This window comes from Setaria italica, chromosome VI, assembly GCF_000263155.2.
Source record: "Setaria italica strain Yugu1 chromosome VI, Setaria_italica_v2.0, whole genome shotgun sequence".
Taxonomy (NCBI): domain Eukaryota; kingdom Viridiplantae; phylum Streptophyta; class Magnoliopsida; order Poales; family Poaceae; genus Setaria; species Setaria italica.
The window spans coordinates 16,659,545-16,683,684 of record NC_028455.1 but is presented as its reverse complement, the minus strand read 5'-3'; the positions used below and the strand labels follow the sequence as shown (position 1 = coordinate 16,683,684).

The following is a 24,140-nucleotide window of genomic DNA, read 5'->3' as shown; positions in this document are numbered from 1 at the left end:
GTAGAATGGATGGTCTAGTCGACACACGGAAGTAGCAATGACTTTTCAACAAAACAAAATCAATCTGTTTGTGGTGGCTCCAATCCTTATTAGTACCTAGGAGAACTACCAGAGGGTGTTGGGGTCATGCTCCAACCCTAGGATGTGTCTCTAATGGACCCAACTTGATACACGGCCCATTGGGCCAAAATAAGGTGACGCAACACCTTTTTATAAAAAACCTCTTGATAGTAATTCGGTCATTGCGGCCGCATCAGAAATGGTATGGACATAAGTCTGAATCCATATGAAAATAGGCTTCATAAGGATTCCAGAGTACTTGAACGTCCAAAACAGAGTCCAGATGAGGTCGTAGCGGTCGTTGCAAGTTGGCACAGAGCTGCAGTTCGAATCCAGCTCCAAAACGTGTTGGATTGGATCTCTTTCTTTCCTTGGGCCAAAGTGACGTGGTGGCCTGGTGGAGGATGTTGCGAATACTTGGACTGTTGGGATACGAGATAGGCTATGCTAGCGCAAAACAAAATTTTTCTACCACGTAAACCAGGAAAACTGCCGTATATGGATCACGGGATTACCACTCGACGCACTGGTGCAGAAGATGTAGAATCGCGTCAGGGCAGCGAAGTTGATCAGCGTAGTCGATCACGTCAACATCGAGTAGCTCCTCAGTAGCTCATCCACGTATAGCGAGGTCGTCCTCGTGCCGCGGCTCGTCGTCGGCTCGTCGTGGCTCGTCCAAGTGCTACAAGTGCTGTCACCTCCAAGGTATCCACACGTGCAGGGAGGAAGCAACGCAAGCCGGACTGCTAGGTCTGCAAGTTGCCATAGGGCGAGGGCGTGGGAGGTGCGGCGGCTATGCTTCGGCCAAAGGGTGTAAAACCCTAGGGCGCCCCCACTCCTCTATTTATAGAGGTTCCTGACGGGCCTTTGGGTCCGAGGCCCATTAGTACTCCTAAACCTTATCCAATTCAGATCACATCCGAATTGGGCTTCCAGCCCCTTAAGTGTGTAACACTATAGGTTCGGATACGTATAGATATGACCCGAGTTCTTCTACTCGGTCCAATAGTCGGTAGCGGCCTCTAGCAAGATGTGCCAACTCCTATACGCACACGATGATCATATCAGACGAACCGTCACGACATCATGTACCTGCTACTCCCTTTGCCTCACGATATTTGGTCTAGCTCTAAGCCGACCGCTCTTTCTCGATCCTGTGATTCAGAATCCCTTTTGTAGGTTAACTCTTAACCGTACGTAGCATGACCATGCATTTTCGGATCCGATCACTCGAGGAGCCCAGAGATATCACTCTCAATCAGAGAGGGGTAAATCCTATCTTGATTGACCATGCCTCACAGCATGCTTCTTGACAAACCCCAAAGCTACCTTTTTAACTACCCTGTTACGGTGTAGCGTTTGATAGCCCCTAAGTAAGTCGATCCACATCTTGAGTACATGCAACAATCTCAGGTCTAAGGACAAAGCGTACTTGTTGTGTAAAGAGAGAACTACTTCTCGTGTTGGGTCAGTCCTAACACATGTCTCTACATGTGCCTACATTATTAGTTTGACATCTCCATGTCCATGACTTGTGAAACATAGTCATCAACTAATACATGTATTAGTCTAATATTCATGTGTCTCCTCACATGAACTCCAACTAGGGACAACTTTAGAATAACCATACAAGTAAAGAGTTTCATATACAATTCACATAATTACAAATCAATTCAAGTAGCCTTTAATGAATATTCAAGGAACACAATATAAATCATGGATAGAAATGGAATATCATCATCTCTATGATTGCCTCTAGGTCATACCTCCAACATGGACTTGGTCTCCAATCTACTTCTTTAGTCCTCCATGCCTTCCATGTGTGTTTAACACTATTTTTGATCCACGTATGTATTTCTGAAATTGACAACGAATACACATCATGGTGCAATATTAATTCATCAATATATCAATACAATCATGGTAAAAAATTGTTTCATCTATGAATCAAAAGTTACTAATGTGGTTGTATCCGAGTAGGTGATGTCCTCATCATTTCTTGTTGTTTTTATGTCTGGTTACCATGAAGACATAATATCTTGCAGCTTAACTAATGATATTTTGTTTCCAAATATTTTGTCACCGTTTAAATTCGTCGGATCCCATCTTTGATTAAATAGATTAAATATTTTATCAACACAAGTGTTGAGATTTTATTATAAAAACATTTTAGTAAAAAAAATAAGCACACACTATCAAAGTATGTACTGCTCATATAGAAAAAACATACTCCCTCTGTTTCAAATTGTAGATTATTTTGACTTTTTAGGTTCATAGATATTTGTGTGCATCTAAACACATAGCAAAAACTATCCATATACAAAATCAAAACGACCTATAATTTGGAACGAAGAGAGTATTTATGAGAAGTATCTTGTCTGATTAGCATGTTCAACCAGATTCCTCCAACTAAAATGACCATGTCCTAACTTACCTGGCAGATTTTAGGCCTCTTTGTTTGAGAAAAACCAAAACTAGATTTTAGGAGATGTGTTGAGTTTTTTAACATAGAAAACTATGAAAAGTTTACAAAACTGACCTCTTCCTAAACTTCTAATTGTTTAATTTTTTTTAAACTCCTGACTTCTAACTTTTTCGAAAGGTACACTTTTCACGTCGAGAAACTCGGACTTTTTACGGAGCAAGTCACCCACGCCTCCAACCAACCTGAAAACATGACGGGACGGAACGTGGCGTGCGGCCGCGAAGAGTCCGTGAAACGGAATCCTTTTCCACGCGCACCGACCGGCTGTGCTGGGGTTCCAATTCTCGTAAGGAAGAAATAAAATAATTCCCGATAAACGCCACGAAATCACGAATCATTAGCACTACCAGCAGCAAGGCGCACCTCCATCCCTTCCAGAACCATCCTCCCACTCCACGCATCTCCAATCGCATCGCCTGAGCAGAGAGGGCGCACGCTCGCGGGCCGAGCTCGGGTGGGCGCCATGGCCGGGAACGACTGGATCAACAGCTACCTGGAGGCTATCCTCGACGCGGGCGGGGCCGCGGGGGAAATCTCGGCAGCCGCAGGCGGCGGTGGCGGGGGTGAGGGGCCGGCCGGGGAGAAGCGGGACAAATCGTCGCTGATGCTCCGGGAGCGCGGCCGGTTCAGCCCCGCGCGATACTTCGTCGAGGAGGTTATCTCCGGCTTCGACGAGACCGACCTTTACAAGACCTGGGTCCGAGTAAGTCATTTCACCGCCCGCCACTGTCGTCTCCAGCTGATGTCTATTCCGAGGTTTTTGGGCGCGATTTTGGTTTTGTTGTGATTGCTTTTTTGCCTATTTCTGGATGTTGGTTTCAGACGTCGGCGATGAGGAGCCCACAGGAGCGGAACACGCGTCTGGAGAACATGTCCTGGAGGATCTGGAATCTCGCCAGGAAGAAGAAGCAGGTATACATGTGTCCGGTTAACATAAGTCGATAACAGCATTCTTTGCGTTCTGAAATTTTACCTACCATGTCGACAAGGGCATTAGTAACCAACTAACCTTTCTAGGATCATGCAATTATTTAGGGGGTGTTTGGGAGCACTCCACTCCACAAAAAATTGCTCCACTCAACCAACTCCGAAAATTTCGCAGCCAAACGCGTCTAGCTCCAGCAACTCCGGCTCCAGGAAAAAGGTGGAGCAGGGGGTAGATCCACGTTTTTTGTGGAGTACCTCAAGAGGTGCTCCAAAAACCCACTTTACAAACCTCCTCGTGGAGTTGGTGGGTATTTACCCACCATTGCCACTCGTTACACACGTTACCGGTTCGCGAAACAAAAAAACCTCCCGTCTCGCCTCCCGTCTCTGCCTTCCACCGCGCCGCCCGCCTGCCGCGCCGCCCGCCCGCCGCGCCGCTCGCCGGCCACGCCGCCCGCCCGCAAGCTGGTGCCTGGCGCCGCTCGGAAGCTGCCGCGCTGCCCGCCGCGCCCTCCCTGCGCCGCCCGCCGGCCACGCCGCCCGCCCGCCGGCCGCGCCGCCCGCCGCGCTGCTCGCCGCGCCGCCCGCCGCACCCCGCCCTGCGCCGCCCGCCAGCTGGTGCCTGGCGCCGCCCGCAAGCTGCCACGCTGCCCGCCGCACCGCGCCGCCCTGGCCTGTCGCCCGCCCGCCCGTCATGCGTCGCGCCGCGCCGCTCGCCGGCCACGCCGCCCGCCCGCCCGCCGCGCCGCCCGCCGCGCCGCCCGCCCCTGGCACGCCGGCCGCCCGCATGGGTATAATGGAGAAGAAAGGGAAGAGACTGACAAGTGGGACCCATTCACATGGGTATAATGGACTTTACACAGCAAGACCTTCTGTTTCCGGAGCTGGATCTGTGCATTTTGCCAAACATGTGGACAGCTCTGGTATTTTTCTGGAGTTGGTGGAGTGGAGTGCTCCCAAACACCCCCTTAGGACTAGTTTGGTAGGGCTCCGGCTCCTCAAAAAATAGCTCCGGCTCTGGCTCCTCTAGTGGAGCGGATTCTGCGGTGAATGTGGAGCCGTTTTGAAAAACGTTTGGCAAAACAGCTTCACCTATGCTTTGATGGTTGCATGGAAGGGTCAAATGTCCAATATGCCCCCAGCTATGTGAAATGAATTTATGTTTTCTCTCAATTTATAATGCCATTTCATATGAAATCAAAAAGATTAATGCATATAAGTATGGATTATTCAATGATCAATATTTTTCTTTTCTTTCTCCATTTCTTTTCTACCTTATCCATTCCCATTAGTTCCTTATCTTTTCACTCTACCTTATCCAATCCTCCGGCCCTCCTCCCTCCTTCCTTTGCCCCCCGTCCACCGGCCCTCCTCCATCATCCACTTCCGCTCTGGCCACATCCCCGGGCGCCGCACAAGGCTCTGGCCCCACCTCACCACCGTCCTGCTCCGACTCAGCCACCTTCTTTCTCCGCCTCTGCCTCCACCCCACTCCTCCTTCCTCCGCCCCGTTGCCCCACGAGCGGCGTGTGTCTTTGGCCCCGCTACGCCGGTCCCGTCGCCGGTGCCACCACAGCTCCAGCGTTGCTGCTGGTGCCTGGCTGCACTCTCCACTCCCCCAACACCAACACCAACGCGGCGCCGCCTCTGCTGCTCCGCCGACGCCGCACCGCCTCTGCTGCTCTCCGCCGTGCTGCGTCCACCGCTCCTCTTTTCCGGCCGGCTGCTGCTAGTCTTAGTACCGCGACGGCTACTGCCCGGGGCATTCTGGTACACAACAGCGCAGGGATGGGGCGGAGCCGGAGGAGCCACTATTTTTGGGTTCTCCCTCCCAGTAAAAAAGGACTCCGGCTCCTTCATGGCTTCACGCGAGGAGCCATTCCTGGAGTGCCCGTTTGGTAGGGCTTCGGCAGAAGCCGCTGCTGGAGCCGCTCCTGAAGCTTCGCCAAACGCGCCCTTATTTCAAAAAAAGGATCATGCTATTAAGTGATTATTGAGCAGTTCACTGATTTAATATCCTAGTGCTGGTTGCTGACATAGGGGTCGTTCGTTTCTCAGGCAACCTTTGCCTTGCCTTGCCAACAAGAGCAAGCCTCACCTCGCCATGCTGAGCTAGTAAAATTGGCTCTCCGGTGGAAGGAAGGATTTTCCTTGCCTGCACAGGCCCCGAGGCAGCTTGCTTTTCAACCAAACGTTTAGCTTTTCTATAAATTCTCGCTGGTCAAGGCTAGGCTAGCCTTGAGGATCCAAACGGACCCTTACTCTCTGTATGTGGGTTCTGGTTGATCCGGTGGTCAGGCACTGAGGCTAACTTTTGTTGCATGTGGGAATAGATAAAGCCTACTTGTGCTGTGCCAGAATTTGCTCCTCTGGTGGATACGCTTGGAGTGTGTTATGTGCTGTTTTTTGGTGAATTTCTCAAATGGTGCTCTTGTGCAAGGGTGTGATAGTCTGATTTTTACTTAAGTGTGCTGCTGAAAGGAAGTACTTCTGGTCATGTAGATTGCTGTACCTTTTTAGAAGAACAAATGATATACACTATGAGTGTTATATAAGGTAGCCTATTTTTCTAATATTTTCATGCAAGTTCCGTTCAAGATGAATTGTTTGCTTTGGCAAGTAGATATGGGATCCTACTGGGGTTCATACAAAAATTTTCTTTATTTTCTTTTGGGAGGATAGCACAAACAGTATCTGTAAGCATAATATTTGCCACGAATGTGCCAACATACATGATAAATATCTGTTGCAAACATGTAAAAGCAGCACACACAGTTACTCTTGCCTGTGCTATAATCTTTGCACTAATCCTACTTGAATTTTAACCACAGAATGTAGCTATTGATACATAAAATACCTTTGTAGTGGTATTTCTTCATTCCTGCAGTAATATATTTATTATAAGTTTTTCGCATCAGATTGTGAGTCGGTTTCAGCAACTATTTCCCCTGTATTTGAATTTATTAACTACAGATTGAAGGAGAGGAAGCCTCTCGTTTGTCTAAAAGACGCCTGGAACGTGAGAAAGCTCGTCAATATGCTGCAGCTGATTTGTCCGAAGACCTATCTGAAGGAGAAAAAGGAGAAAACAATAATGACCCATCTATTCATGATGAGATCACAAGGACACGGATGCCAAGGATTGGTTCAACTGATGCTATTGAGGCTTGGGCAAGCCAGCAGAAAGAAAAAAAAATGTACATAGTACTGATAAGGTATGGAACATTGGAGCTAATGGCTGCAGGCCTGCAGCTGATCTTGATCTCTTCCTTGTTTTTAATGTGAATGGCGTTTAGAGTGACCCTATATACATGCTCCCAGTAGAGGCCTATAGGTTGTTCTTCTCTATGTAGTTCATAAACAAGTTTAACTGATTATACTTCCAGACTCAACATTGGACATGCATTATATCTCTTAGGCCTGTTTGGTAGAGTTCCTCCTGCTTCTGATTCTAAGTAAAAACTGATTCTCTGAGAGAATCACATTCTGTGACTGAAAATGATTCTCTAAGATACTCTAAGTTAAATTTTAAGTAGAAAGTAATTTTGTGTGGGAAGTGAACACAACAGCATCTAACCCCTTAGCTCATTTCAGAGAATCACTTCTCTGTTAAATATCGTTTGGTAGAGCCGTGGAGCTTCCAGCCTGGGAGCTGCTTCCATGCATTACTATGTTATCATTGGATGGATGGCCCTGTTATATGCTTCAAATTCGAATACCAACTATCATAATCATAACTGGTGGACGTTCAAATGCTTTATGGTTGTTTTTCCCTTTTAGGGTAGTTTCTGTTAATTTACTCACACATCTTGTTAAGCCTTTTTATTCCTTCCAATTTCATGTTTAACATTTTAATGCTGATCCTGTTTATCTGTCTTGATCTTATTCACGCATACTCGACAGTTGACTCCTTAGTCATCATCCAGGGCGCTCAAGGATTTCCCCCAAATTGTTCCTAAACATTTGCGCGTTGTTTAGTGCAGTTTTACTTATTCCAATTGTACAATCCTGCTTGTATTTGTTGCCTATTTTCTTCTTAGTATGTGCCATTATTATTTTTTACCACACCCATATTTTTTCTGTCTATAATTTTTTTTTGTGTATTCTTGGACAGTTCCATATTTCATTTTGTATGCTGTTATCACATAACATGTCCTTAACATAACGCAATAATATTTAACCAATTGCAATTGACTTCCATTTTGCTTTCGAAAGCTGCTTAATGTTTGATGAAATATGCAATCATGGATTGTCTTATGGAATTCGGGTTATTAAACTACGGAAGTTAACAAAAGTATTGGTAGAATTTCTGACACTACTTTGATATTTTACATTGGAGTCCAGTATTTTTTTTTTGTGTGCACATCATTTACATGGAAGCTTTTGTTTCCTTCCATCTTATAATTTCTTGTTTACACAGCATTCATGGTCTTATACGCGGTGAGAATATGGAGCTGGGGCGCGATTCAGATACAGGTGGTCAGGTACTGTTTGTCCTCGTTTTTCCTTTCCACATGTTTCAGTACGTTTGTGCCTAATTGTTTATGCTTGTTGCTACTGGAGTATATGCCTGCCCTTTCTTCTACTTTCTTCTACAATCATTTTATGAATTGAACTAATTGGTTCTAACACCTTCCAGGTCAAATATGTTGTGGAACTTGCTAGGGCTTTAGGTTCAACACCAGGCGTATACAGAGTGGATCTACTTACAAGGCAGATTCCTGCACCTGATGTTGATTGGAGTTACGGGGAACCTACTGAGATGCTCAGTCCGATAAGTTCAGATAATTTTGGGCACGAGGTGGGCGAAAGCAGTGGTGCCTATATTGTCCGGATACCATTTGGACCAAGAGATAAATATATCCCTAAAGAGCATCTGTGGCCCCACATCCAGGAATTCGTTGATGGTGCACTTGTCCACATCATGCAGATGTCCAAGGTACTTGGAGAACAAGTTGGTAGTGGGCAACCAGTATGGCCTGTTGTTATACACGGACACTATGCTGATGCTGGTGATTCTGCTGCTTTACTGTCTGGGGCACTTAATGTACCCATGGTATTCACAGGCCATTCTCTTGGCAGAGACAAGTTGGAGCAGATTTTGAAGCAAGGGCGTCAAACCAGGGATGAAATAAATGCAACCTACAAGATAATGCGCCGAATTGAGGCTGAAGAACTTTGTCTTGATGCATCTGAAATCATAATTACAAGCACCAGGCAAGAAATAGAACAACAATGGGGACTGTATGATGGTTTTGATCTAACTATGGCCCGAAAACTTAGAGCAAGAATAAAGCGTGGTGTGAGCTGCTTTGGTCGTTACATGCCTCGTATGATTGTACGTACATCTGCATCAACTTTCAAAGCACTTCGTTCTTTCTATATTGACTTTATTGATATTTTCCGTTATGTTATCAGGCAATACCTCCTGGCATGGAGTTTAGCCATATAGCACCGCATGATGTCGATCTGGATGGTGAAGAAGGAAATGAAGATGGCTCAGCTTCACCAGATCCACCTATTTGGGCTGATGTGTGTTTCTTTCTATTCTTTTCTCCCACAAGATAGCCAGAGTAAATTTGCAGATGTGACACAGAGAGCACTTGCTTTATTTACTTATGACTTCTATTTTAAATAATTTCAGATAATGCGCTTCTTCTCAAACCCCCGTAAGCCCATGATTCTTGCCCTTGCACGTCCAGATCCCAAGAAGAATATAACTACTCTAGTCAAGGCATTTGGTGAACATCGTGAATTAAGAAATTTAGCAAATCTTGTATGTATGCCAATTCTTTGTGTTTGGCTAGCTACATGCTGATTACTGATATATGTGCTTAATGCTTTGTAATTTTTTTCCTGCAGACACTGATCATGGGCAATCGTGATGTCATTGATGAAATGTCAAGCACAAATGCAGCTGTTTTGACTTCAGTACTCAAGCTAATTGATAAATATGATCTATATGGCCAAGTGGCATACCCCAAGCACCATAAGCAATCTGAAGTTCCTGATATTTATCGTTTAGCGGCGAGAACAAAGGTAACCAAGCCTTCTATTTTTTTAATGTGTGAAGTGTTTCAATATGATTTCTAAGATAAGAGTGCTAGGGTATTGTCGGGTTTTTACTGCGTTTTTATTGTTTTATCAGAATTCACTCTTGACTGGATGTTAGTGACAATGCACCAAACTGCATAGGTCTACAAGTATTGGTAACTACTACCCTCCGTTCCAAATCATAGGTCGTTTTGGCTTTTCTAGGTACATAGTTTTTAACATGTATGTATCTAGACATCGTATATCTAGGTGCATAGCAAATGCTATGGACCTAGAAAAGCCAAAAAAACCTATAATTTGGGACGGAGGGAGTAGTTTTCAACATCACTGTGTCATCTAGTGGATTTTGGTGTTTGCTATGTATAATATTAGCTATTTGACTTGTTGCTTTGCATTTTTTTTTTGCTTCATAATTTCACTTTCATAAATATACTGATTATGCTTCTTCGTGCCTGAATTCCTTAACTCACATGTTGAGCTCATGCTTATCTGAGTTTCAATTATTTTCAGGGGGTTTTTATCAACTGTGCATTCATTGAACCATTTGGACTTACCTTGATTGAGGTTGCTACTTCTGCTACATTTTGTTTCCTTTGCCTATGGTTATTTGATCTTGACACCTTGTTGCTTTCCAGGCTGCTGCATATGGTTTACCCATGGTTGCCACCCGAAATGGTGGGCCTGTCGACATACATCGGGTATTGATGCACTAGCCTTCTTTGTTACCATGGGCATTTCCTGCTCTAGTTGTTAATGTCGTGTATATTTTCTTTCTTTCTTTTTTGGTTCCTTGGCCCAGGTTCTTGATAATGGGATTCTTGTTGACCCCCATAATCAAAATGAAATAGCTGAAGCACTTTATAAGCTGGTGTCAGATAAGCATTTGTGGGCACAATGCCGCCAGAATGGTCTGAAAAACATCCATCAATTTTCATGGCCTGAACATTGCAAGAACTATTTGTCACGTGTTGGCACTCTCAAGCCTAGACATCCCCGCTGGCAAAAGAGTAATGTTGCAACTGAAATATCTGAAGCAGATTCACCTGAAGACTCTCTAAGGGATGTTCATGACATATCCCTTAACTTAAAGCTTTCCTTGGACAGTGAAAAATCAGGCAGCAAAGAAGGAAATTCGAATACTGTGAGAAGAAATCTTGAGGATGCAGTACAAAAGTTGTCAGGAGGTGTTAGTGCCAGCAGAAAGGAGGGGCCAAGTGAGAATGGTAGATGGCCGTCATTGCGTAGGAGGAAGCACATCATTGTGGTTGCTGTAGACTCTGTGCAAGATGCAGACTTTGTTCAGGTTATTAAAAATATTTTTGAGGCTTCAAGCAATGGAAGATTAAGTGGTTCTGTTGGTTTTGTATTGTCAACATCTAGAGCAATATCAGAGATACATGCTTTGCTAATATATGGAGGCATAGAAGCTAGTGATTTTGATGCCTTCATATGTAACAGTGGCAGTGATCTTTGTTATCCATCTTCAAGCTCTGAAGACATGCTTAGCTCTGCTGAGCTCCCATTCATGATTGATCTTGATTATCACTCCCAAATTGAATATCGCTGGGGAGGAGAAGGTTTAAGGAAGACACTAATTCGTTGGGCAGCTGAGAAAAACAATGAAAGTGGACAAAATGTAATTGTTGAGGATGAAGAATGTTCATCCACTTATTGCATTTCATTTAAAGTGACGAATACTGAGGCTGTATGTTTCTTTTGTCCTGTTCTCTCTGTCAAATTCTCCACTGATTTTTTTTCCATCTTCTCCACAATTGTTGATTCTTTATTATGTTTCACTTATTTAGGCACCTCCTGTGAAAGAGATTAGGAGGACAATGAGAATTCAAGCACTACGCTGTCATGTTTTGTACAGCCATGATGGTAGCAAGCTGAATGTTATTCCTGTTTTGGCTTCTCGCTCACAGGCTTTAAGGTCTGATTGTTACCTTAATGCCTTCCTTTCTTTCCAAAAGCATGTTATTAATATGACTATTTGAGTAAAATGTTAATACTACCTACTCCAAATATGAGTTGTTAGCAAGGTAATTTGGGCTTGTGGTTTGGCCGGTTCTTTGGGCCTTTAGGTGTGCAGACGCACAGGCCTCCTGGCCATGTGCTGTCTTGCCCTGGGATAAGGATAGATGCTAGATAGGCAAGGATCTTGTGTGATTGGTATTGATTCTATAAACCGATCTCATCCTTGCATATATATATGTATGTGCTATGCACCTCCATGATCAATCTATTATTCCCGAGCAATACTTGCTTTCAGTTGTCCTAGAACATTTACAGTAACATCCCTAGGTTTGACCAACATGTAAAATGAATAAAGTCATTGTGTGAATATGAGATTAGTAGACTTATTATAAATTCTGTTCCATAATACATAGTCTATAGTTTTCGTGATTACAATCACTGTATAGTTGAAATTATTGGGAGAAGTAATGTTGAAGAGTGATGTACAAAATGCCTTAATTTAGTGATTAGTCCCTCCATTTTTAAGTATATGATGTTGGAATGCTATTCAGCCTATTCTATACTGGAATACATGTAACTAATGTCTTTCACAGAGTGGAATGCATACTGCTGCAAACCCAACTTGGTGTTATTCATTCTTGTGACTATCTTTTAATTGGTGCATCTATGTTACATTATAATGTTGTTTTCTAGTCTCACATAAAATAGTCATTTTGCAATTCTTGATTTATGGAGTTCACCAGAAAGTGCAAAACGGCCTTTTGAGCAATATAGACCTTGATAGATTTGCAGCATAAAGTGTTAATATTATTGTTCATTCTTTTACCTTTTTGCAGGTATCTGTATGTAAGATGGGGTGTTGAGCTGTCAAACATGACAGTCGTCGTTGGTGAAAGTGGTGACACAGATTATGAAGGTTTGCTTGGAGGTGTGCACAAGACCATCATACTCAAAGGCTCTTTCAATGCTGTTCCAAACCAAGTTCATAGTGCTAGGAGCTACTCGTTGGAAGATGTTGTATCCTTTGAGAAACCAGGAATTGCTTCAGTTGAGGGACATGGTCCAGACAACCTAAAATCAGCTTTACAGCAATTTGGTATATTGAAAGACTAAAATTTTGAACTTGCCGGTCAGCAGAGGAATCAAATTAAATAGGTACGTTGAGACACACTTTTACTAATTTAGAAACAATATTTATTTAACACACCAAAGGTCTACATTCGGAGCGTAAACTTGAAATAACATGGGTCATTTAATCATTTTGAAACTTGAAAGCAAATACAAAAGTGATGCTTCTTTGCATGGTTTTCCTCCCAGTAGAATTCATCTTGTTTATAACCTACTGAACAACATAGGTACCTTGACATTCTCATCTTCCATTGGATAAGTGGGCCATGGAATCTTCATTGTGCATGTGTAAACTCCCCTGGAATGTAGGAATCGAACAGGAACTCTGCTTATCTGGTCTCCAGTAAAACCGGCACTGCATGCAGGAGCTATTCGTTGTTTTTTGGTGTCTCATACATAGAACAGTTAGTTAGCTGCTTTATTGCTATATTCTCAAAAGGAATCTATTCTTGGATGATCTAGCACAGTTATTTGGCATTATTGCTATATTCTTAAAAGGAATCTATTCTTGTGATATAGGATCCAGGAATATGCTGTTTTACAGCATCATGCCAGAAATAATGGGGTTGCTTTATATGGCCCTTACCACATACATGAGAGGATTGGAGACAAACTTGTCAGTTGCTCTGCTGTTGCAAAACTTAGTGATGGTATTTTGTAACTACATCGCAATAAAGCTGATCTTTACAGACGCGTACAATGTGAATAACTTCATTTCAAGCTCAAGCGAAATCCTGATTTTCCAATATCATGATGCTTTTTCGAATGCCTTGGCCTGAATGTATCTCCCGCTTGACCGCACAATATGTTGCGGCACTGAGATCTGTTGGCTGATGGCCCCAATCTATAAATTTGTTTTGCTTGGCTTTGCTTCTGGTCTCCATTGTGGTTTCTTTTCGCCTCATGTATTTGAACCTTCGTTGTTTGTAAGGAATGTTTAGTATTGTCCTAAGTTAAATTCATCCAACTTTGATAGGGTTTGTAGAAAAATATATATTAATATCTATAATACTAAATAAATCTACAACAACAACATAGTCTTATAGTCTCATCCAAGTTGGGTAGTTTAGAGTTGAAATCCAACAAGCCATAAGTCTTTTAGTCTCACCCATGTTGGGTAGGCTAGCCACAAATCAGGTTCAGCTCCTCTCTTGAACTAAACTTTTGGGTCTATTCCATTCCTTGAAATCTCCAATCTTCTTTTATTGTCTCTTCCTATATCAATTTTTGTCTTTCTCTGCCTCTCTTCATATTACTGTCACGTCTTAGGGTTCCACTGTGCAACACCTTAGGGTTTCACTATGCATCAATGCTTCCGGAGGCTTTCGTTGAACATGTTCAAACCATCTCAGCCGGTGTTGTTTAAACTTTTTTTTAATTGATGCTATCCCTAACTTATCACGTATATCCTCATTTCGGATTCGATCCCTTCTTGTATGACCACAAATCCAACGCAACATACGTAATTCCACAACACTTATCCACTGGACATGTTGTCTTTTTTAGGCCAATTGTGCAGCATACAACATTGCACTTCATGATCAACCTAATGAAAAATAGTTTAGTGCAATATATATTTATATATTTTTTCTGCAAACTTGGTTAGAGTTATAAAAGTTTAGCTTAGATTATAGTTAGAACGACTTACATCTTGGAACAAAGAGAGTAGTTAATTAAATAAGGTAAAAGCAAGAATCAGTTTTTTTCTCAAACAAATATGTTGGGAGTGATATGAACCTGATAGGGTTTTTCCTGATCTTTTGGTGAGTAGGGGTATTGGTGCGAAATCTTGCCGATTAGTAAATATTGTAGTTTTGCCGTGTGTTAGATAAGATACGCTCTAGCACACGATGATACAAGATGTATACTGGTTTGGGCAACGGGCCCTACGTCTAGTCGGGATCGGTTGGTCGACTATATTCGTGAGTCCAGGTGCTCAAAGTTTGCAGTGGGGGTACAAACGAGAGAGGGATGAGAGAGGGTGTTCGAGACCTGGTTGTGCTCTGGTCTGAGTGGGAGAGAGTGACCAGGGGCTCAGACGTGCGCTATGTGTTGGAGAGAATCAGGGTCCTCTATCCGGAGAGAAAGAGCGCGTCCCCTTTTATAGTCCAAGGGGATGGCCTTACAAGCCAGAGAGAGAGATAGAGAGAGGGTGTCATCTAGTATTGTCGAGACCCACGTCGTCAAGTACGGTATGGCCACCGTCCTCGGTCCTCATCAGGTCACTCCGTTGTAGTGGGTAGGTTGCGGCGGCACTGTGGGTAGCGTGCGTAGGGCATGGTGCAGCACAGTTCCTCGTACGATAGTTGATCTGGGTGCTTCCTCTTATCCGTTCCACTTGCTCTTGGGACCACACCGAGCGGGCGTCCCCGGTCGATTGTCCCAGTCGGCCCTGGCCGTACCAGTCGGGGGGAGTGGTGCGGTTGGTACAATGCATGGGGAACTCGGTCAAGGTCAGACTATGGTCTCACCCCTGACTGGACCCTTCTGGTCGGGGCGCCGACCAAGCCTCCTGGTCGGAGGCTCGGTCGGTGGTCGGATCTTGGTCTTAGCCTGCGTTGCGTTGCTGGGCCGGCTCAGGCGTGCAGTATCGATGCACCTCTTGTTGGGCCAGGCGTTGTGAGAAAGCGGGCTCATTGGGGACCCTGGGTCTATGGACCCATCAGCAGCCCTCGAGCTCCTTTGGGGCTTTATTGAAGCCGTGAAGGGGCTGTTGGATTTTGATCGGTAGGTTGCTGCTCTTTTTAGCTCAATTAAGGCTTTCATCGTTATATGTTTCCTGTGCCCATCACGCCGTGGAGGCGGGTTGTCGTTGGGACCTTGGCCTTTTTCCCCTTCGTCTGCCGCGTTGCGTGGGGTAGCCGAATAGGATCAGGCATCTAGACTCCGAGCGGGTACAGGTGCTCAACCTTTGAGGGGATGATCGACAGAGGCCGCAGAGGCACGCCAGATTGATATAGGCACCCAGCCCTCGAGGAAAGGATTGGCTTAGGCAGCGGAGGCGTGCCGAGTGGGCGTAGGTTCCCAGCTCTCGAGGAGGGGACTTGTTGGCAGTTCGTCTTTCACCGGGTGTGTGCGAGCGAACCCGGTGGGTCTAGCCCCCGAGCCTGCGGCCGACTGGGGAGTCGGTCGGAGGCTGAGCACTTTGGCTCTTTTCTGGGGCCGCAAACTCTTATGTCCTCATCGGTCGGTATGAGGTGGTCCCTATTGCGAGTCGGGGTGCTTGTTTGTGTGTGTTTCGACTGCGACTTGGGTCATCGATCATATTCCCGTGTCGGGATCTGGCGGCCTCAGCCCCTAAGCTCCGTTGAGCTTGGTCGGTCAGTCACGTTTTTCATGTGTCACCCTGTCCGCGATCTCCGCAACCAGTGGGGTTGAGCTAACGTCACTTGCCTCGATGGCTTGAGTGACGCGCTCGGCGAGCTCGCTAACAGGCATGTCCGAGTGTAATCCGGGTCCGTCGTTCGTAACGGGGTCGACATAACCCTCATGTGGCATTCCACTGCTCCTTAACCCGCCTCCCGGCAGATGCCCAAGCCATTCCGGAGACCGACTCGGGTGGCTCGCTGGCCTTCCCTCAATGGAGATTCTGTGGGCATGGCACGAGGTGAGGATCGAACGAGAAGGTCGAGATGACCCTATCCGCTTCTGAGCGGGTCGGTTGATCTCGTGTGGGCATGTGGGCCTCTTCAATGATTATGTTTCTTCTAGAATGAATGTTAACAACCTTTTATTCCAAATGCAGTTATACAGTTTCTTTCGAAATGAATGGGAAATTCCAAAATTCATGTACAAAACCTTTAATCAAAAAAAGTCCTAAGGAAGAGATTCGGGCTGGTTCATGAGGATGAGAGAGCAGGATCCGAATTAAATTCGATTTGGGCCAGCTAAGAAAAAATGGGGGACGATAGTCCTGGATTATGTAGAGGAAAGGAACACTCTAGTTTTAAATTTACTAGAATTTATTTTTTTTCCTAAAATTTGTTAGATTGAATTAGAAAGTGTGTGCAATTATTTGAAAATAAAATTACTTTCTAATAAAAATGAAGTAAATCATAGGCTTTATAAAGTTGCTGCATACATGTTGTTTATTACATTAATTTGTTTGAAAAATATTTTTGTTTGCTCAAACTCATTTAGATTGCATTTGTGGAAATGTTTAAATACTACAAAAATACCTAGCTTCTCAGTTGTGCCATATCTTGACAAAATCCGACCCAAACTTACCTCCTCTCCCTATATCTCTTTTTCCTCTCGTGTCAAACTTCTTAGTTGTGCCGTAGCTCGCTTAAACCAGCAAAAAGCCCAACCTGCCTCCACCTCCTCTCACAATCTGGTCCCATTTGTCATGCCCTTCTCCCTTCCCTAGTCCGCTTCTTTCTTTTCCACGGGAGGCAACATACCCGCCTGTGTGCCGTTGCCTAAAGATGTCACCCCATAGGGCCTCGCACCTACCCGACCTGGTGTCCAGGTTCACTGTCTCTCCCCTGTCCCCTCCCATTCAAACTCCACCCCAAACTACACAGCAATGGGAAGTAATTGCTTTTCAATTGGGCTTTAGAACCATGTGACCTCCCTCCGATTCCCCTTCCCCAGAGCTCTTCTACCCCTATAAAACGCTTGAGCGCGAGTCCTACCTACCATTTTTCCATTCCACGCCACCACTTCCGCTCTCCGTGCAGGAATCACCGGCAATTTGACCCCCTCCACCGCCGCCATTGACGAACTCCACCGCGCGATTTGCCACCTCCCGACCTCCACTCACCGTCCCCCCCTCTGTCTCTACATTGTGGCAACACATGAAGTCTTCTTAGATTTTCCATGAAGGCAAGATGTGTAAGAATCGCCCAATTTACACATGATTTAAGTAAATTGCGATCATGCCAATGGGATGAGAGGTAGCATTTACACCTGCCATGTGCCAACCCACACCTAAGGATACATGACTCGGTGCAATTCCACTCAAAATAAGGCAAACCCAGTAGTCCTGGTAGGTGCTCCACAAATGCTATGGAGCACATCCACCATTTACAATTCTCATATCACTAGATGACCCATAGACTGCAATTTTAAGCATTACACAAGTTTGACATTTAAGGATTACAAGTTCGTAACATAAATGGTTCAAATCTGAAATTTACAGGAATGAGCTCCAAAATACAAGTCTTGGACCCATAAAAACAACAACATGAGACTCGTGAATGAAGGTTCAAGTTTCCCAACATAGATCTCATGAAAAGAACACTACTATGCAGCAAATAAGAGTTTGTCATTGCCAAGAACACCATCGGAGCAATCAATGACTTCTCTAGTTTACTCATCACCCGTCCTAGGATCGGTAGGGTAAAAGTGACCAAATACGCTATCCAATTCACCTACAACTTAGGGAGCGATAGTAACATGAGTACAAAGAGGTGCTCGCAAGACTTACACAAATATATAATAAGTATCATGCATAAGGTTGAACAAGGAGCAAGGCTTTAAGATTAAGTAATATTGTAAAAGCCTATCTCATCCTATCCATAAATTTTGACCATTAGCATGAGATTAACACCCTATGGACTGTTAGCAAGTTTTATTAATCTTGTCCAATCCCACCACAAATTTTAGTTTGAAACAATTACATCATCATGGTAACATAGAGCATAAACATATGAACATGTAATATATCCATCCGATAAGTCTACAATGAATTCATATGGGACTTGAGCTTGCTAATAACCGAGAGCGCATCAATTTGAATTGATTTTATAACCTTGTAAGGGTGTACCACTAACCCGCACGACTTGAGGACCTTGTGGCTCACACACCCGGCCAAAGGTAAATGAGGGGGTACTCATGACAACCTTTTCCAAACCACACTAAATGATGACAAACAAGCCTGGCTTGTGTGGAGGGCACCTAGGTCCATCGGGGACAACCCTAGGCTCCTCTACAAAGTCCAATGACCACACATCTAGGATCGTGCCTCAAAGAACGAGACAAGTAAGGTATTAAATTTATCCTTCCCATTGGGGGAGTAGCATAGAAAAGGGTGCTCAAACCAATGTCAACAATACACGATCCTTAATCGACTCAAGCAGTCTATGTCACCAAGACTACATTGTCGTGACCTTACACAATGCTCAAATCTCGTATCCAATTAATCATCACGTTTCATTTTTCTAACAAGCGTTAAGGACCAAACTAGGATCGGTGTTGATTAACCTATAAAACCCTTCCCTTACCAAAGTGACAATTCTAAGTCTAAGCATGGCAAAGCATTTAGTAAATTAAATTTTAACATTAACCCATACTAATCGAGCAACAAAGCAAGGAAGATAATAATATCACCAACATAAGTTCTACCAATGCGATAAATAGATTAACCCACATGCATCTCACAGCTATGCAGTGATGAGGACATAACCTGCTCGTATACAACCGCATTAGTAATTTTTGATTCACAGGTGAAACAATTCTTTACCATGATTGTATTTGATACATTTGATGAATCGATGTTGCACCATGATGTGTGTTCGTTGTCAATTTCAGAAATATATACATGGATCAAAAATAGTGTTAAACACACATGGAAGGTATATAGGACCAAAGAAGTAGATTGGGGGCCAAGTCCAAGTATTTCCAACGTCCTCCACCAGGCCACCACGTCACTTTTGGCCCAAGGAAAGAAAGAGATCCAATCCAACACGTTTTGGCGCTGGATTCGGACTGCAGCTCTACCCCAACTTGCAACGGCCGCCACGATCTCATCCGGACTTCGTTTTGGGTGTTCAAGTTCTCCTTGGAATCCTTATGAAGTCTATTTTCATATGGATCTGGACTCATGTCCATATCTATTCTGAGGCGGCCGCAATCACAGAAATACTACTGAGAGGTTTTCTATCCAGAGGTGCTACGTCGTCTTATTTTGGCCCAATGGGCCGTGTATCAAGTTGGGTCCATTAGGGACATGTCCTAGGGTTGGAGCACGACCCCAACAACCCCCTGGTCATCCTCCTAGGTATTAATAAGGATTAGAGCTGCCATGAACAGATTAGGTTTTGTTTTGTTGAAAGTTTAGCCATTGCTACTTCCTTGTAAACGCATGTGTCGACTAGACCATCCGTTCTACTCGATTCAGAACCCCAACTTTGTGAGTTCAGATTGGTTTTCATCTCCATATTTCCAATTGAGTTGCTTGTTCTACTTGTTCTTGCTTGTTCTTCGATTGCTTGCAGGACGAGTGCCCTAGTGGCCGGGTGACGCGCTCCACAAGATCGCGGCAGCCATTGGAGGTCGTGTATCGGTTGCTAAGGCGCAGCTTGGAAGGCTGTAGTCGGACCGTGAACGTTGCCTCCATCCACCAATCGAGTTATCCACGCCTCTCTCATTGAAAGATCGGGAATCAACCCTAGGGGGTTCATATCAGTTGGTAATCAGAGCAAGTTGGTAATCAGAGCAAGGTTTATCGGTGAGAGACTTCTAGTTCTTTGCTGTTTTTAATTTCCCATAGTCCAGAAAAAGCCAAAAAATAGTAGATTAGTTTACCCGCAATCCTATAAACCCTTTGAGCCTTTGCTAGCACTGCTTAGTTAGGGCTTGTTGAGTTTTCGGTTGCATCGGTTGTGTCGAGTTGCTGGTCTTAGTTTTAGTCCTTTAGAGTTTCGAGTTCCTGTCACGTTCTAGTCACAGCCGTGTGCTACCATAAAAACCTTTTGTTGGCTGAATCTGAATACATCTTTATGTTCAAGTTCGAGTAGGACTCCGAGTTTGTTTAAGACCGAATCCCACGTGGTGCTGAGTTAGAATTGGAATCGGTTTGGAGTCCAAATTGACAGCTGCCTTGTTGCTGTCTTGAGTCCGAATCTGTTTTCTATCCTTTCGGAATACCCCTATCTTTTCGGAAAAAGTTTGTGTGGTGTGTGACTTTTGTGAAGTCCTTTTGTTCATATAATCAGATTTGAGGATCCCCTGGAAAAAAAAAAGAAGAAAAAAAAAACAGAAGAAAAAAGAAGAAAAGAAAGACAAAAAAAAACAGGAAGAAAAAGGGGCTGTTCGTTGTGCTTCCCTATTGTTTTCCGGTGGCGTGTTGTGACTTCCTTTGTGTCCAGGCTTGCGTCTCTAGCACGGTCTAGGCTAGGACCAGCACAGTACCACCGTTGAACTATTATTCAGCTTGCTTTTGTGACTAACGTGGTGCTAGTATATTTCCTTGCTTAAGCCTACCTACAGCTCCACCTATTCGACTACAGCTTGACAGGTTTTTTTTGCTGCGGCACCGATACACTTCACTCCACGGTTGTAGACTTGTTGGTTGCCGTCACCTCCTGTTTGGCTTGGTAAGAACTTGTAAGGGCTTGTTTTTACAAGTTGAGTTTGAGAGAATTACAACTGACACATCATAGTAGTTTACAGGAGGATATATATTATTTTTGTGTTTCTTGTTTTCTACTAATCATGGCAGGGGATAAGGAGATTTTTGAGCTGTTGAAACTAGACCTTCATATTCAGGATGTCATTCAACACTTGCCGTTATATGATGGTAAGTTTGATCCTAAAACTTACATTGATTGGGAGATAAAAGTAGATAATGAATTTGATGAGCATGACCTGTCCGAGAAACAAAAGATTTATATTGCCTCTCATATTTTGACTGAATTTTCCTTGCTACAATGGAAACACATTTGTAGGCGTAAGAAAGTTCTAGAATCTTGGGAAGACTTTAAATTTCTTTTTAGAGATGCATTCATTCCTGAATATTATGCTGATTATTTGCTTGCTAAATTAGACAACTTGAGGCAAGGTAGTAGGACTGTGAAAGAATACTTCCATGATTTTAAAATTTGTATCATATATGGTGGATTAGATGAATGCATGGAAGATGTCATGAGTAGGTTCATGAGAGGGCTCAATTCTGAAATTCGAACTTTGTTAATTAGCAAATCATGCATGCATCTTGCTCAATTATATTGTCTTGCTCTCAATGCTGAAAAGGAGATTCTATTATCTGTGAATACTTGCAAGAATGATGTGACCCATTATGTCCAAAATTTGTTCACTCTCCATGCTAATGAAGAGCAACAAATAGTGGAACCCATTGCTGATTTTCCTTTGTCACAAAATGAATTACTTGTTGTTCCTTGTGATAAAGAGGACTTGTGTGATGATGGCTCTTTTACTTCTATGCCACAAGTAGTGAATAAGTGTGATAATTTTAGTTTGGAACCATAAAAAATGTGCTGAAGATAAACTTTTTCATCCTATTACTTGTGCACAAGATGAACTGAATTTGCTATCCTCTTTAAATACTTTGGATTATATTGAATTTGATGTTCTGTGTAATCTAAGTTGTCTAAAAGAGAAACTTAAATTTGATTCTGTTTTGCCAAGCTTTAATCATTGTTCGCTTCATCCAACTGGCAAATACGACAGCAAAGGAGAATATTTGGTGCATAAAGTTTATTTTTGCTCTAATATGAAATATCCTTTTGGGCACCAATACCAAGATCAAATAGAGGGCTGCACTAACACTAATAATGTCTTGTAAAACTTTTCTAGTTTTTCTCATATGCAACAGGGTAAGACCAAAGAAGGGAAGCATTACTGGTTGTGGCCATGCAGCATGGCCGTCGCTCCGTGCTCCAACATCAAAACAAGCATCTTAGAATGCCAATGGAGCAAGTCGAGGACGACTTGCAGCCAAGAAGGAGAGAATGATGAGGACATAACCTGCTCGGATACAACCACATTAATAACTTTTGATTCACAGGTGAAACAATTCTTTACCATGATTGTATTTGATACATTTGATGAATCGATGTTGCACCATGATGTGTGTTCGTTGTCAATTTCAGAAATACATACATGGATCAAAAATAGTGTTAAACACACATGGAAGGTATATAGGACCAAAGAAGTAGATTGGGGGCCAAGTCCAAGTATTTCCAACGTCCTCCACCAGGCTACCACGTCACTTTTGGCCCAAGGAAAGAAAGAGATCCAATCCAACACGTTTTGGCGCTGGATTCGGACTGCAGCTATACCCCAACTTGCAACGGCCGCCACGATCTCATCTGGACTCCGTTTTGGGCGTTCAAGTACTCCTTGGAATCCTTATGAAGTATATTTTCATATGGATCTAGACTCATGTCCATATCTAGTCTGAGGCGGCCGCAATCACCGAAATACTACCGAGAGGTTTTCTGTCCAGAGGTGCTACGTCATCTTATTTTGGCCCAATGGACCGTGTATCAAGTTGGGTCCATTAGGGACATGTCCTAGGGTTGGAGCACGACCCCAACACCCCCCTGGTCATCCTCCTAGGTATTAATAAGGATTAGATCCGCCATGAACAGATTGGGTTTTGTTTTGTTGAAAGTTTAGCTATTGCTACTTCCTTGTAGACGCGTGTGTCGACTAGACCATCCGTTCTACTCGATTCAGAACCCCAACTTTGTGAGTTCAGATTGGTTTTCATCTCCATATTTGCAATTGAGTTGCTTGTTCTACTTGTTCTTACTTGTTCTTCGATTGCTTGCAGGACGAGTGCCCTAGTGACCGGGTGACGCGCTCCACAAGATCGCGGCAGCCATTGGAGGTCGTGTATCGGTTGTGATGAGGACATCACATGCTTGGATACAACCATATTGGCATCTTTTGACTCCGAGGTGAAACGATTCTTTATCATAATTATATGTGACACATTTGATGAATTGATGCTGCACCATGATGTGTATTCGTTGTCAATTTCAGAAATACATACATGGATCAAAAATAGTGTTAAACACACATGGAAGGCATGGAGGACCAAAGAAGTAGATTGGGGGCCAAGTCCAAGTATTCCTAACGTCCTCCACCAGGCCACCACGTCACTTTTGGCCCAAGGAAAGAAAGAGATCCAATCCAACACGTTCTGGTGCTGGATTCGGACTACAGTTCTGGCCCAACTTGCAACGACCGCCACGACCTCATCCCGACTCCGTTTTGGGCGTTCAAGTACTCTTTGGAATCCTTATGAAGTCTATTTTCATATGGATCTGGACTCATGTTTATATCTAGTCTGAGGCGGCCGCAATCATCGAAATATTACCGAGAGGTTTTCTGTCCACAGGTGCTGCGTCGCCCTATTTTGGCCCGATAGGCCGTGTATCAAGTTGGGTCCATTAGGGACGTGTCCTAGGGTTGGAGCACGACCCCAACACCCCCCTGGTCATCCTCCTAGGTATTAATAAGGATTAGAGCCACCATGAACAGATTGGGTTTTGTTTAGATCAAGTTTAGCTCTCGCTACTTGCTTGTAAGCGCGCGTGCTGGATCAGCCGCCCGTCTTGCTGTCTTCGGAACCCCACCTTATTGAGATTGAGTTGGAAACCTTCATATTCATCTAGTAAATTCAGTACTTGTTATACTTGTTCTTGCTTCTTCTTCGATTGCTTGCAGGACGAGTGCCCTAGTGGCCGGGTGACGCGCTCCACAAGATCGCGGCAGCCATTGGAGGTGGTGTATAGGTTGCTAAGGCGCAGCTTGG

General features: G+C 44.0%; 1 protein-coding gene across 2 annotated transcripts; it reads left to right on the top strand.

Annotated features, from left to right (window-relative positions):
• Positions 1-2,806: 2,806 nt before the first annotated feature.
• On the top strand, positions 2,807-13,500 carry LOC101761271 (probable sucrose-phosphate synthase 4). 2 transcript variants are annotated; one of them, XM_004973132.4, is made up of 14 exons: positions 2,807-3,248; positions 3,368-3,457; positions 6,446-6,687; positions 7,893-7,956; positions 8,112-8,810; positions 8,891-9,004; positions 9,117-9,248; positions 9,335-9,511; positions 10,037-10,090; positions 10,162-10,224; positions 10,326-11,231; positions 11,332-11,459; positions 12,340-12,658; positions 12,859-13,500. In XM_004973132.4, exons 1-13 carry the CDS (start codon positions 3,009-3,011, stop codon positions 12,614-12,616), a joined length of 3,186 nt encoding a protein of 1,061 aa, XP_004973189.1. In that variant the 5' UTR covers positions 2,807-3,008; the 3' UTR covers positions 12,617-12,658; positions 12,859-13,500. The 2 variants fall into 2 exon arrangements, with proteins under 2 accessions (XP_004973189.1, XP_004973188.1); XM_004973131.4 differs by having other exon boundaries at positions 2,810-3,248; positions 13,151-13,500.
• Positions 13,501-24,140: the final 10,640 nt, after the last annotated feature.

Coding starts and splice junctions, on each gene's coding strand:
- LOC101761271 (XM_004973132.4), top strand. CDS start 3,009: ATGGCCGGGAACGACTGGATCAACAGCTACCTGGAGGCTATCCTCGAC. Junction 8,811..8,890: donor GTTACATGCCTCGTATGATT/GTACGTACATCT, acceptor TTATGTTATCAG/GCAATACCTCCTGGCATGGA. Junction 11,460..12,339: donor TCTCGCTCACAGGCTTTAAG/GTCTGATTGTTA, acceptor ACCTTTTTGCAG/GTATCTGTATGTAAGATGGG.